At 43.5% G+C, this 12,010-nt stretch overlaps 1 protein-coding gene across 2 annotated transcripts; it reads right to left on the bottom strand.

Moving 5' to 3' along the window:
- Positions 1-412: 412 nt before the first annotated feature.
- On the bottom strand, positions 413-4,636 carry LOC110538524 (protein phosphatase 1 regulatory subunit 27). Of its 2 annotated transcripts, XM_090193685.1 has the most exons (4): positions 2,827-3,350; positions 2,371-2,455; positions 1,842-1,992; positions 413-1,558 (listed from the first exon to the last, which is right to left on the bottom strand). In XM_090193685.1, exons 2-4 carry the CDS (start codon positions 2,432-2,434, stop codon positions 1,438-1,440), a joined length of 336 nt encoding a protein of 111 aa, XP_090049811.1. In that variant the 5' UTR covers positions 2,435-2,455; positions 2,827-3,350; the 3' UTR covers positions 413-1,437. The 2 variants fall into 2 exon arrangements, with proteins under 2 accessions (XP_090049811.1, XP_021481071.1); XM_021625396.3 differs by having other exon boundaries at positions 2,371-4,636.
- Positions 4,637-12,010: the final 7,374 nt, after the last annotated feature.

Below are 12,010 nucleotides of genomic sequence, written 5' to 3'. Positions count from 1 at the left end.
ATGGGTTTACTTGGTCCCCTCGCCACTTTTGAAGTCACACTTGGAATTTGATCAGTAACACGTAAAATTGAGGGCTCTACAAGTGAGTTAGTTGGTAGGGGCGAGGGCTTGGTTTGGGATTCACCATACGACTTGAGGGTCGTTCAAGTGAAACTTCCAAGTCAGAACTCCACACTTCAGAGATCTCTGACAGCATGTGAATGCCACAGTAAGTCTAAACATAAACCTCAGGTTGATATGAAATGACTGTTCAAAAAACGTAAAAACATTATTTTAATGAAATGATGTAAATTAGCAGCTCGTTACCCTTTTCCTCTAGGTGATCCTTATCATGACCTATAATAGGCTACGTAGATTTTTACATCAAGGGTCAATCAGTGAGATAGAAAAGAGTTGTGTCCCCACCAATTAATTTCATCAATATATATAAAAAGCACCTTTATTTATGAAAATATTTTGTAAAAAAATAAGACTTTCATTGGTGAAATTCATTAGATTAGTTGAAATGGGCAGAATACACTGTTAGCTATTTCAGAAAATAACAACTGCCAAGCATAATAGGAAAAATGCCAATACAGCAGCACCAGTGCATGTATGGCATAGTAGCTATTTTCCAATGATCTCTGGCCTACCAAATGAAATGTAATTTTTGATGTGAATTGTTATTGACGCCCTCTCTCTGCTCAGCAGAGATGATACACACAACTTTTCCCAAGCCATAAACACACAGGCTAAGTGCAGAGAACAATGTCAAATACAGTCTGTACTCTATCTGTATTTTGGAAGCAGTGAGTTGAAAATAGTCTCTGCCCATATGCAGGAACTATCCTTAATGCTGCGTAGTTTTGTGGAAAATTCAAGCAATGGACAGTCAGATTTTTATAAGATTGATCACAAAATTGGGCTGGATGATCTCATTGGGTAATCAGAATGAAGACATACCCTATTGATTCATTACACAGATTAAATAACTGTTTACTGTGGTGTGTCACACTGTATTTTTTGGTATGTGGTGCTACATGATCTGGGAAACTGAAAGCTGCTGGTGCTATGAACAGCCTGAGATGCTGTTTGTGACAACTAAAGTGACAAGACTGGTTTGCATGTTTTTGTGGAAAAGCACCAAACAAAAAGTAGCCAACTTCTTTTAAGCAAAGAATGAAAAAGATACAAAAAATAATAACCTTTACAAAGCATTGTCCAACTTGATATACAAAACCTCTCCAAAAAGCATTGTGAGTCACAATTATGCATTTAGCAAAGAATAGGCTACAAGTGCTCTGTAGCAGGAAAAGTGGGCTGGTCCCTTGTCCCAGTCTTTCTCCTTCTCTCTGGCTGGGCTTTTCCATTCCAAGAAGCTAGTCTCAGGACCAGGGTACACTATCCATCTGTCCACATCAAGCTCCTTCAGGTCCTGTTCTGTAGGTGGCCAGTGAGTTACACACAGCCTGCCTCAAATAGATTGACCAGCTCCTTACAGTCTGGGTCAATGAGGTCCACTGGCTTCTCCCCGTTCTCGTTCTCTGCAAATGCACTGGCACCAAGAGAGAGCAGGTAGCTAAGGAGGGACAAAATACAGTGTTGTTCAGCACAAGTCACATTCACACAAGGCATCTTCATTGTCTATATTCACACTGGCTATGAAATGCTGCATGTCAGGTTCAATCAGGTCACCGAGGTCAGTATGGTTCACTACCTGCTTTTTGTCAGAAGAGTTATTTCTCAAAGAGGCAGCAAAGTTGCATGATAGATAAATTGAATGTTGTGTTTTGTGGTCTCCGTACTGTAGGGAAATATTTCTGTGGACGTTTTATGAGTTTGTGTTTCATTTGTACACCAACCCGGCGATTTCGGGGAAGCCATCACTGCAGGCCATGTGCAGCGGCGTCCAGCCGTCCTCATCTCTCTGGTGGACATCAGCTCCATATCTCACCAGCAGCTTCACGCAATCCAGGTTCCCTGTGAGTACGGCCTCATGGAGTGCTGCCATACCTGTACACAGAGCACCATACATGGGCACAGTCAGAAGAGGGCTCAGCTGCACTGTACATACCCTTACACTGCTTTTCTGTCATTTCAACCTCTGCTTTTAACTTCAGAACCTTTCAGAACTTTCTCTATGCATTTGTCAAACAATTATTTCAAGCTTTTATTCTTTTACTGGTTTAGAATATAAATAAATATTTGAGACCCTTTAACTTCTCAGTAGTTTTATATTTGTCAACACAATATCACTCAGAAAAAGAAGCTGTTGCAGTTAGTGACTATATTTTCATGCAGACAGTTGTAGGTGCCATTGCCTGCTGTGGTAACTCCTGTCAATCTCTCAACACTTTTCCTCTGTCTTTATGTATTTGTAGATTCACTCACCAGATGGGAAGAGGGTATGCAGACGTACTTTCTTCGCTCTCATAAAGCGTCCAATCTGCTCCATCTCACCATGTCGGACAAGGTCCTGGAAGATAATGTCATTGGAGAAGTGTACAGCCCGGACTGGCTTGAGTGGTAGAGGTGCAGGAGTCTGCTGTGCAGGTATGTGTGCTGTGTGACGTGCAGCAGCACTGTAGCGTGTTCCTTTGCTGTACGAAGGGGTGTAACTGGAACTGGTTTTGTGTGTAGGTGTGTAAAGTGATGGGGTGTAGCTTGTGGGGGTGTAGTGAGTTGAGCTGTACTTTGTTGAGGTATATGAAGTGGGTGTGTATTTGGTGGGGGTGTAGTGCGTAGGTGTGTAATTGGTGGGGGTGTAGTGCGTAGGTGTGTAATTGCTGGGGGTGTAGTGCGTAGGTGTGTAATTGGTGGGGGTGTAGTGTGTTGGTGTGTACTGACTATATCGCGTGGTGTACGATGACACTGGTAGCTGGTAGCTATACTTCATCCCTGCGGTCAATACGGTTCTTCCTCCCCCTATGCGCTCAGCCCAGGAGGAGGGGTGGGAGAAATCCAAGAAAACTTTGCAATCCAGTCAGGGGAAACAATTTCCCTTGTCCTTTTCACGCTTATCGTCCTTGACTTCTTTCTGATCCTTGAGTTTCCAACCAGAGTAGCACGGCTACTCTCTCTGCAGAGTACCAAAACTTTCCCAAAGTCAATTCTCACTGGCCAAACTTCCTCTTTTTATTTCTTTCCTTCTGGTTCTCTGAATTTCTCCCTCGTGCCTCCTGTCTTGTTTCTCCAGTCCTTTTGTATGTCACTACAGTTTCCTCTGGCTTTGTACAGGCTGGTGGTCTGATGGAGCAGGTGGGAGAGGGTCCCTATATACACTCTGGAGGGCTATTTTGGTGCCCGTCATCCCTCATATCGAGTGACTTTAGCTTGGAACGGAGTGGTCTCTGCCAGGCGAGGCTCCTCCCACTATGCGGTCACATGACCCCTGACACTGCCTCCACCCCTAACCCCATAGCACAAACACATTGGGGTCTTTATTGAGCTTGCCCAACATGTCTAATACCACATCACATCAACATGTCCATGATCAACATCAGCAGAGGAACAAACTGTCATTAACAGTTGAGGGAAATGAAATGTTTACAGTTCAGTGCAAATGTGTTTTATGGCCCTTGGGTTCAGGTCAGGCAGCCTTTTTTGGAATTTCACAAGCGACAGCACTGACACATGGTCATGGTGGTTAACAGTGTGAGAGTTACATGTCGAGTCACATGGCTTGTATGTGATTTTCAGAATTAGTGACATTATGTTTTTGTTACTTTGGAAAGGTTCAAGAACTCTCGCCTCAAAACAACAAAAACCTGAATACTTGAACTATTTCAACAGCGGTAATGTACGAGAATTTAGGACACGTTATTTGACATTAAGAAAATAGCAGACAAACAAGGTCCTCAAAAGTTATTTTATTTGCCATGAAAGGATAACATACTTTTTGGTTGCTTGAACAACTACTGTATCTATTCTTATTGTGACAGGTCTTGAAACTTTGGAAGGATCAATATTTTGACCGTAGCATCTCTGCTATTAGAGCAAACAGTAACCCCATCACATGGTTGACATCTGATCTACACTCATTTGCCTGGACCCATTGGACCAATAGTAACTTGCCATACAGGACGTTCAGGAACCACTTTTAACGCCAATAATATCCAGCCATTCAGGGAGTTCAGTGCAGGAGCGCAGTCTTGGCCAACAGTTGTGTCATAGGGACATAAATCTATGCTGCGAAATGTAACCCATTTCTCTAGATGGCATTAAAAGATCAGATGGTTTTGGTGTAAAAAAGAAGGCCCTTTACAGTGCAGTGATCTTTCAATCTGTGTGACCTTCAATCATATTGGAAAATCTGATTAGCTCAAATCCCCAATTAATGTTTTGAAATGTAGTAAAGTTGGTACTGTGGTTACTCCATTTTCATGTCATATGATTTTGTGAGTTGGAAGTTGTGCATGTGAACCGTGACAGCCGGGACATTGTGCCAGTGCCAGCTGTTCTCATCAGACAGGCAGGAACTTCTAAGAGTGGCAGAGCTGGTTCAAGCTGGATTTCAAAGGCTTTGGACTTGGACATTTCACAGGAGCTGCTCCATGCTAGCTAACAGAAATAGCATGGCTACCATCCCACTGGTTTTCTCTTACCAAGGTCTCGCAGGGTAGACTTTACTGTGCCCTAAGGGGCAACCTTTATGGTTGACTAGAATCCGCAACATAGGCTTCATTTTACTATCAGGCCTGGCTTGAGAAGCAGTGCATTCTACTGTAATGTACATCCTGTTATGTGTGTCCTGCATCTGTCATTAGGTACAATTCCACTATAAGGATCCACTGGCTCACTTACCATCAAGATGTCAATGCTTATTGTATATCTCATCATGGCAAATTGTATTACAATGAGGGAGGAGATATAAGCTTGTTGCAAAACCATCCTTCTTCTAGAACTGTTGATTGTAATTAGGGATATAATAGGCTTGTGTATTCAGTTACAAAGAAATGAAGTTACATACACCCATTAACTCCATCCATTACCTAACTGGAGGGGCCCTTTAAACTCATTATGATTATCCACATTTGTCACGACTGTTGTCTTGAAAATGACCTGACCAAGGTGCAGTGTGTTGAGCGTCCATTTTTCTTTATTATGAAATGTCGCCAACAAAACAACAAACACAAAGCTTACTAGGTCTAACACAGGCCACTACTAACAAAGATAACTACCCACAAAATACAAAAGGAAAAAAGGCTAAGTATGATTCCCAATCAGAGACAACGATAGACAGCTGTCCCTGATTGAGAACCATACCCGGCCAAAACATAGAAACACAGAACATGGAGTTTCCCACCCGAGTCACACCCTGACCAACCAAACATAGAAAATAAAAAAAATCTCTACGGTCAGGGCGTGACAATGTTGGGATTGGAACTGCATGGGTGACTTTACCTTCGGATTAGAACTGACCCCGGCCCTGAACATAAACCTTTTTTAGCCCTGCACTGTCTCCACCCAGCACAGCTGACCATTCTGCACCGAGGAGCTGGTGGAAAAGTCTTAGAGCTCATGTCTAGACAAATTGAGGTGAGAGTCATTTATAACCGCAGCTCGGGGAAGAGACTTAATGCACTGATTATCGAGTTCACCAGTCTCTCATAAAGAAGTGTGGTGAGAGGGTGGTGGAGTTCCATGAACTATGGTGCTACCCCTTCCCAAAGCCCCTACCCACCCAAGACTGAGAAGGGCCTCATTTGGTGGGAGTTGTTTGTTTGTTGTCCTCTTGCATCACCCTTGGATACATGCCAAAATGATTGCTCACGTATCTGTAGGGGTTGAATCACCCTCCACTCAGTGTGCTATACATAGATACAAGCCCACCTCCCGCATGCCTTATAGGGCACATACAGTATTGCATACTGTCAATTACCACCAAGCAGTTCCATGTTAAAAGCTTCCTGGTGTGTGAATCGCTGTAGTGTTTCAAGTTAGTAATCACAATAATCACTATAGCAGTAGCGTATGTGGTGAGTGGGTCTGTGCATGGTGATGAGTGTAAGTGTGTGGTGTCAGTTGTGAGTGTGGCTGCATGTGTGTGTGTATGCCTGTGTGAGAAGAGCGTCAGTGTGTGCCTTAGTGTGTGCCTGTAGGCGTGTGTGCCTTAGTGGGTAGACATAGGCACACACACACACACACACACACACACACATACACACACACACACACACACACACACACACACACACACACACGCGATAACAGCAGCTAATGGGGATCCATAATAAATACCTGTGGATGAGCATAGAGTCCGTGCAGGTAGTACAGTGGTAGCTGTCTATTGAAAAGTCTTATGGCTTGGGGAAAGAACCTGTCTCTGAGCCTTTTGGTCCGAGACCCAATGCTTCGGTACCTCCTGCGGGACGGGAGCAGAGAGAACAGTCCATGAGAAAAGAGAGAACAGTCCATGTTTTCCAATTGCAGCTGTGTCATGACTTTGGCAAAACCTTTATGTATACAGTGCATTCGGAAAGTATTCAGACCCCTTGACTTGTTCCACATTTTGTTACGTTACAGCCTTATTCTATAATGGATAAAAAAAAATGTTCCTTATCAATCTATACACAATACCCCATAATGACAATTTATTTATTTTTGCCCAAAAAATGTATAATAAAAAAATGAAAAACGATATTTACATAAGTATTTAGACCCTTTACTCAGTACTTTGTTGAAGCACTTTTGGCAGCGATTACAGCCTCAAGTCTTCTTGGGTATGACGCTACAGACTTCGCACACCAGTATTTGGGGAGTTTCTCTCATTCAGCTCTGCTGATCCTCTCAAGCTCTGTCAGGTTGGATGGGGAATGTCGCTGCACAACTATTTTTAGGCCTCTCCAGAGATGTTCAATTGGGTTCAATTCCGGGCTCTGGCTGGGCCACTCGAGGACATTCAGAGACTTTTCCCGAAGCCACTCCTGAGTTGTCTTGGCTGTGTGCTTAGGGTCGTTGTCCTGTTGGATGGTGAACCTTCACCAAAGTCTGAGGTCCTGAGTGCTCTGGAGCAGGTTTTCATCAATGATCTCTCTGTACTTTGCTCCGTTTATCCCTCCAATGATCCTTACTAATCTCCCAGTCCTTGCTACTGAAAAACATCCCCACAGCATGATGCTGCCACCCCCATACTTCACCGTAGGGATGGTGCCAGGTTTCCTCCAGAAGTGATGCTTAATATTTAGGCCAAAGATTTCAACCTTGGTTTCATAAGACCAGAGAATCTTGTTTCTCATGGTCTGAGAGTCTTTAGGTGCCTTTTGGCAAACTCCAACCAGTCATGCAGCCTAATGTGCCTTTTACTGAGGAGTGGCTTCAGAGATGGTTGTACTTCTGGAAGGTTCTCCCATCTCCACAGAGGAACTCTGGAGCTCTGTCAGGGTGACCATCGGGTTCTTGGTCACCTCCCTGATCAAGGCCCTTCTCCCCATCTCTAGGAAGAGGCCGGCTGTAGGAAGACTCTTGGTAGTTCCACATTTCTGGTCAGAGGGAGAAAAAAAACCAATTTAATCAATTTTAGAATAATGCTGTAACGTAATAAAATGTGGAAAAAGTCAAGCGGTCTGAATACTTTCCAAATGCACTGTATAGTTTAAGATCTATGTTATAAATGACCTGGTAATGCACATTTTCCTTCTATAAATAAGCGGTTGAAACAGTCAGGTATCTGTACCCACCGCAAAGTATTAGGATCCTTATAACGACAGACCTTCAATAACAGACCAAAGGTTTAGGACACAGCCGACGACAGACAGAGGCATCGTGTTGTTAACAACCTGTCAAATAGGCTTATCATGTTGACCGGACAGCTATGGATTCCAAAACACTTTGATGTTGACTTTCATCAAGCTGGTGGCTGGACAGTTGGTGACTCACTCTCTAAATATGTTCAAGGTGAGATGAAACCATAGAAACAAGAACAGTGAAACAACCAATGTCAGCAAAGATTTCACAAGAATTCATGGAATATTGGCTATTCCTGGATCAACACTGGAGTCCCCTGCTGCACTCCATTGTATGATTGACATACACATTATTTTCAGGATCATCCTTAGATATGAGCATACATACAGAGTGAACAAAACATTAGGAACACCTGCTCACTTACCAGGTGAGTATAGGTGAAAGCTATGATCCCTTATTGATCCACTTCAGTCAGTGTAGATGAAAGGGAGGAGACCGGTTAAATAAGGATTTTTAAACCTTGAGACAATTGAGACATTGTGTATGTATGCCATTCAAATGGTGAATGGGCAAGACAAAATATTTACAGTGCCTTGCGAAAGTATTCGGCCCCCTTGAACTTTGCAACCTTTTGCCACATTTCAGGCTTCAAACATAAAGATATAAAACTGTATTTTTTTGTGAAGAATCAGCAACAAGTGGGACACAATCATGAAGTGGAACGACATTTATTGGATATTTCAAACTTTTTTAACAAATCAAAAACTGAAAAATTGGGCGTGCAAAATTATTCAGCCCCTTTACTTTCAGTGCAGCAAACTCTCTCCAGAAGTTCAGTGAGGATCCAATGTTGACCTAAATGACTAATGATGATAAATACAATCCACCTGTGTGTAATCAAGTCTCCGTATAAATGCACCTGCACTGTGATAGTCTCAGAGGTCCGTTAAAAGCGCAGAGAGCATCATGAAGAACAAGGAACACACCAGGCAGGTCCGAGATACTGTTGTGAAGAAGTTTAAAGCCGGATTTGGATACAAAAAGATTTCCCAAGCTTTAAACATCCCAAGGAGTACTGTGCAAGCGATAATATTGAAATGGAAGGAGTATCAGACCACTGCAAATCTACCAAAACCTGTCCGTCCCTCTAAACTTTCAGCTCATACAAGGAGAAGACTGATCAGAGATGCAGCCAAGAGGCCCATAATCACTCTGGATGAACTGCAGAGATCTACAGCTGAGGTGGGAGACTCTGTCCATAGGACAACAATCAGTCGTATATTGCACAAATCTGGCCTTTATGGAAGAGTGGCAAGAAGAAAGCCATTTCTTAAAGATATCCATAAAAAGTGTTGTTTGAAGTTTGCCACAAGCCACCTGGGAGACACACCAAACATGTGGAAGAAGGTGCTCTGGTCAGATTAAACCAAAATTGAACTTTTTGGCAAAAATGCAAAACGTTATGTTTGGCGTAAAAGTAACACAGCTGAACACACCATCCCCACTGTCAAACATGGTGGTGGCAGCATCATGGTTTGGGCCTGCTTTTCTTCAGCAGGGACAGGGAAGATGGTTAAAATTGATGGGAAGATGGATGGAGCCAAATACAGGACCATTCTGGAAGAAAACCTGATGGAGTCTGCAAAAGACCTGAGACTGGGACGGAGATTTGTCTTCCAACAAGACAATGATCCAAAACATAAAGCAAAATCTACAATGGAATGGTTCAAAAATAAACATTTCCAGGTGTTAGAATGGCCAAGTCAAAGTCCAGACCTGAATCCAATCGAGAATCTGTGGAAAGAACTGAAAACTGCTGTTCACAAATGCTCTTCATCCAACCTCACTGAGCTCGAGCTGTTTTGCAAGGAGGAAGGGAAAAAATGTCAGTCTCTCAATGTGCAAAACTGATAGAGACATACCCCAAGCGACTTACAGCTGTAATCGCAGCAAAAGGTAGCGCTACACAGTATTAACTTAAGGGGGCTGAATAATTTTGCACGCCCAATTTTTCAGTTTTTGATTTGTTAAAAAACTTTGAAATATCCAATAAATGTTGTTCCACTTCATGATTGTGTCCCACTTGTTGTTGATTCTTCACAAAAAAATACAGTTTTATGTCTTTATGTTTGAAGCCTGAAATGTGGCAAAAGGTCGCAAAGTTCAAGGGGGCCGAATACTTTCGCAAGGCACTGTAAGTGCCTTTGAACGGGTATGGCAGTAGGTGCCAAGCACACCAGTTTGAGTGTGTCAAGAACTTCAGCGCTGCTGGGTTTTTCACCCGCAACAGTTTCCTGTGTATCAAGAATGGTCCACCACTCAAAGGACATCCAGCCAACTTGGGAAGCATTGGAGTTAACATGGGCCATCTTCCCTGTGGAACGCTTTCGACACCTTGTAGAGTCCATGCCCTAACATATTGAGGCTGTTCTGAGGGAAAAAGGGTGTTCTAATGTTTTGTACACTCAGTGCATATTCTGAGCTTTGATTAATCTCCTAACAGATTTTGAGCAGGACTAGGGCATGGGGCTGTCTGCAAAATGCATACCTATTGCCAAGTTGGCAGACAGCATTCTTGTACTGATGATGGGGTGCCAGGTACCGCGTGCTTCCTGTGCATGGCGTGATGAGCCTCTTCTCAGAACAGCCTGGCCTGCCCCAGTCACAGTGAGCCCCATTGGTGGCAGCACTATGCTCTCATCAGGGGGGCAGAGACAGGGAGAAGACTGACACACCTGGATTACTGGACAGTGAACACTGTGGGACTGGATCTCAGTCTGGATCCTCCAGGCCCAGTGGGAGATACACGCTCGGGCCGGCTGGATCCAGTTACGGCACGTGTGGCTAGGCCAGAATAGGAAGCCTACATCTAAATCAGGAGCCAGTAATCCTCAGTCCTTGCACAGGGAGCCTCCACCATGCCAGCTGTAGTCACCAGTAACAGTGGCAGAAGGGTGAGACTGAATCGACAGCAGACATGAGGTCATTTATAGTAGGGAAGTTTGCATGTTAGAAAAAGTGATGAGAAAGCATGTCCATGACTTCTCGATTTTCCCCCAACAACTAGTTGAGCCACACATTTAGGGCCCTGAATATATCCCCCTAGAGTCGGTTGACGCATCGGTGCATCATTCTAAGTAGCATTTAAACAAAATCCCCATAAAAATCAGTCAGTTTAAGCTAGAGATATCAGTTTTGCATTGGATGCGTCTCAATCTACCGCATCTGCAGATGTCGCACTTCCGCATCTGAGGTGAAAGGTGGCAGAGCTAGATTGGTCTTCTCACGAAAACGTCTGTAGCATCCAAACTGATACTACAAACTAGTATGACCACTCTATGGAAATGTCTCACGAGCCTCTCACGAACACTATGGGGTTCTCAGTTTTGTTCTACGACACCCACAAGTGTCAGGGGACTCGCCTCAAGTCAGTACCGTCGATGTGTCAACTTCAGTTTTTAGCGTCTGATCCGTTTGGGCTACAAAGTGTCACAGGACTCGTCTGAAGGTAACCGGTACCAGTTGTAAACATTAATGGAAGTATGGAGGTGGTTTTGTGCCTACTCAAAAAATGGGGTTAAATATGTGTAAAAAATATATACAGTACCAGTCAAAAGTTTGGACACACCTACTCATTCAAGGGTTTTTCTTATTTTTTTTAATAGTTTCTACATTGTAGAACAATAGTGAAGACATCAAATCTATGAAATAACAGATATGGCATTGTGTATTAAGCAAAAAAGTGATAAACAAATGAAAAAATATTTTAGATTTTAGATTCTTCAAAGTAGCCACCCTTTGCCTTGATGACAGCTTTGCACACTCTTGGCATTCTCTCAACCAGCTTCACCTGGAATGCTTTTCCAACCGTCTTGAAGGAGTTCCCACATATGCTGAGCACTTGTTGGCTGCTTTTCCTTCACTCTGCGGTCCAGCTCATCCCAAACCATCTCAATTGGGTTAAGGTTGGATGATTGTGGAGGCCAGGTCATCTGATGCAGCACTCCATTACTGGCCTTCTTGGTCAAATAGCTCTTACACAGCCTGGAGGTGTGTTGGGTCATTGTCCTGTTGAAAGTAAATGATAGTCCCACTAAGTGCAAACCAGATAGGATGGCGTATCACTGCAGAATGCTGTTGTAGCCATGATGGTTAACTCTGCCTCACAGACAGTGTCACCAGCAAAGCACACCCACACCATCACACCTCCTCATCCATGCTTCACAGTGGGAACTACACATGCAGAGATTATCCATTAACCGACTCTGCGTCTCACAAATACAAGGCGGTTGTAACCAAAAATCTCACATTTGGACTCATCAGACCAAAGGACAGATGTCCACCA

The sequence above is a fragment of the Oncorhynchus mykiss genome, chromosome 12 (assembly GCF_057628025.1).
Source record: "Oncorhynchus mykiss isolate SJ-2025 chromosome 12, ASM5762802v1, whole genome shotgun sequence".
Lineage (NCBI taxonomy): Eukaryota > Metazoa > Chordata > Actinopteri > Salmoniformes > Salmonidae > Oncorhynchus > Oncorhynchus mykiss.
The sequence above is the reverse complement of the archived record's forward strand: the minus strand, read 5'-3'. Positions and strand labels throughout refer to the sequence as shown.

Bases quoted from the DNA above. Each gene is read 5' to 3' on its own strand.
- LOC110538524 (XM_021625396.3), bottom strand. From the start codon at position 2,875: ATGAAGTATAGCTACCAGCTACCAGTGTCATCGTACACCACGCGATAT. The intron at 1,993-2,370 runs GTGAGTGAATCT...CTCTGTGTACAG, and splicing joins GCATACCCTCTTCCCATCTG to GTATGGCAGCACTCCATGAG. The intron at 1,559-1,841 runs GTTGGTGTACAA...GTCCCTCCTTAG, and splicing joins GGCTTCCCCGAAATCGCCGG to CTACCTGCTCTCTCTTGGTG.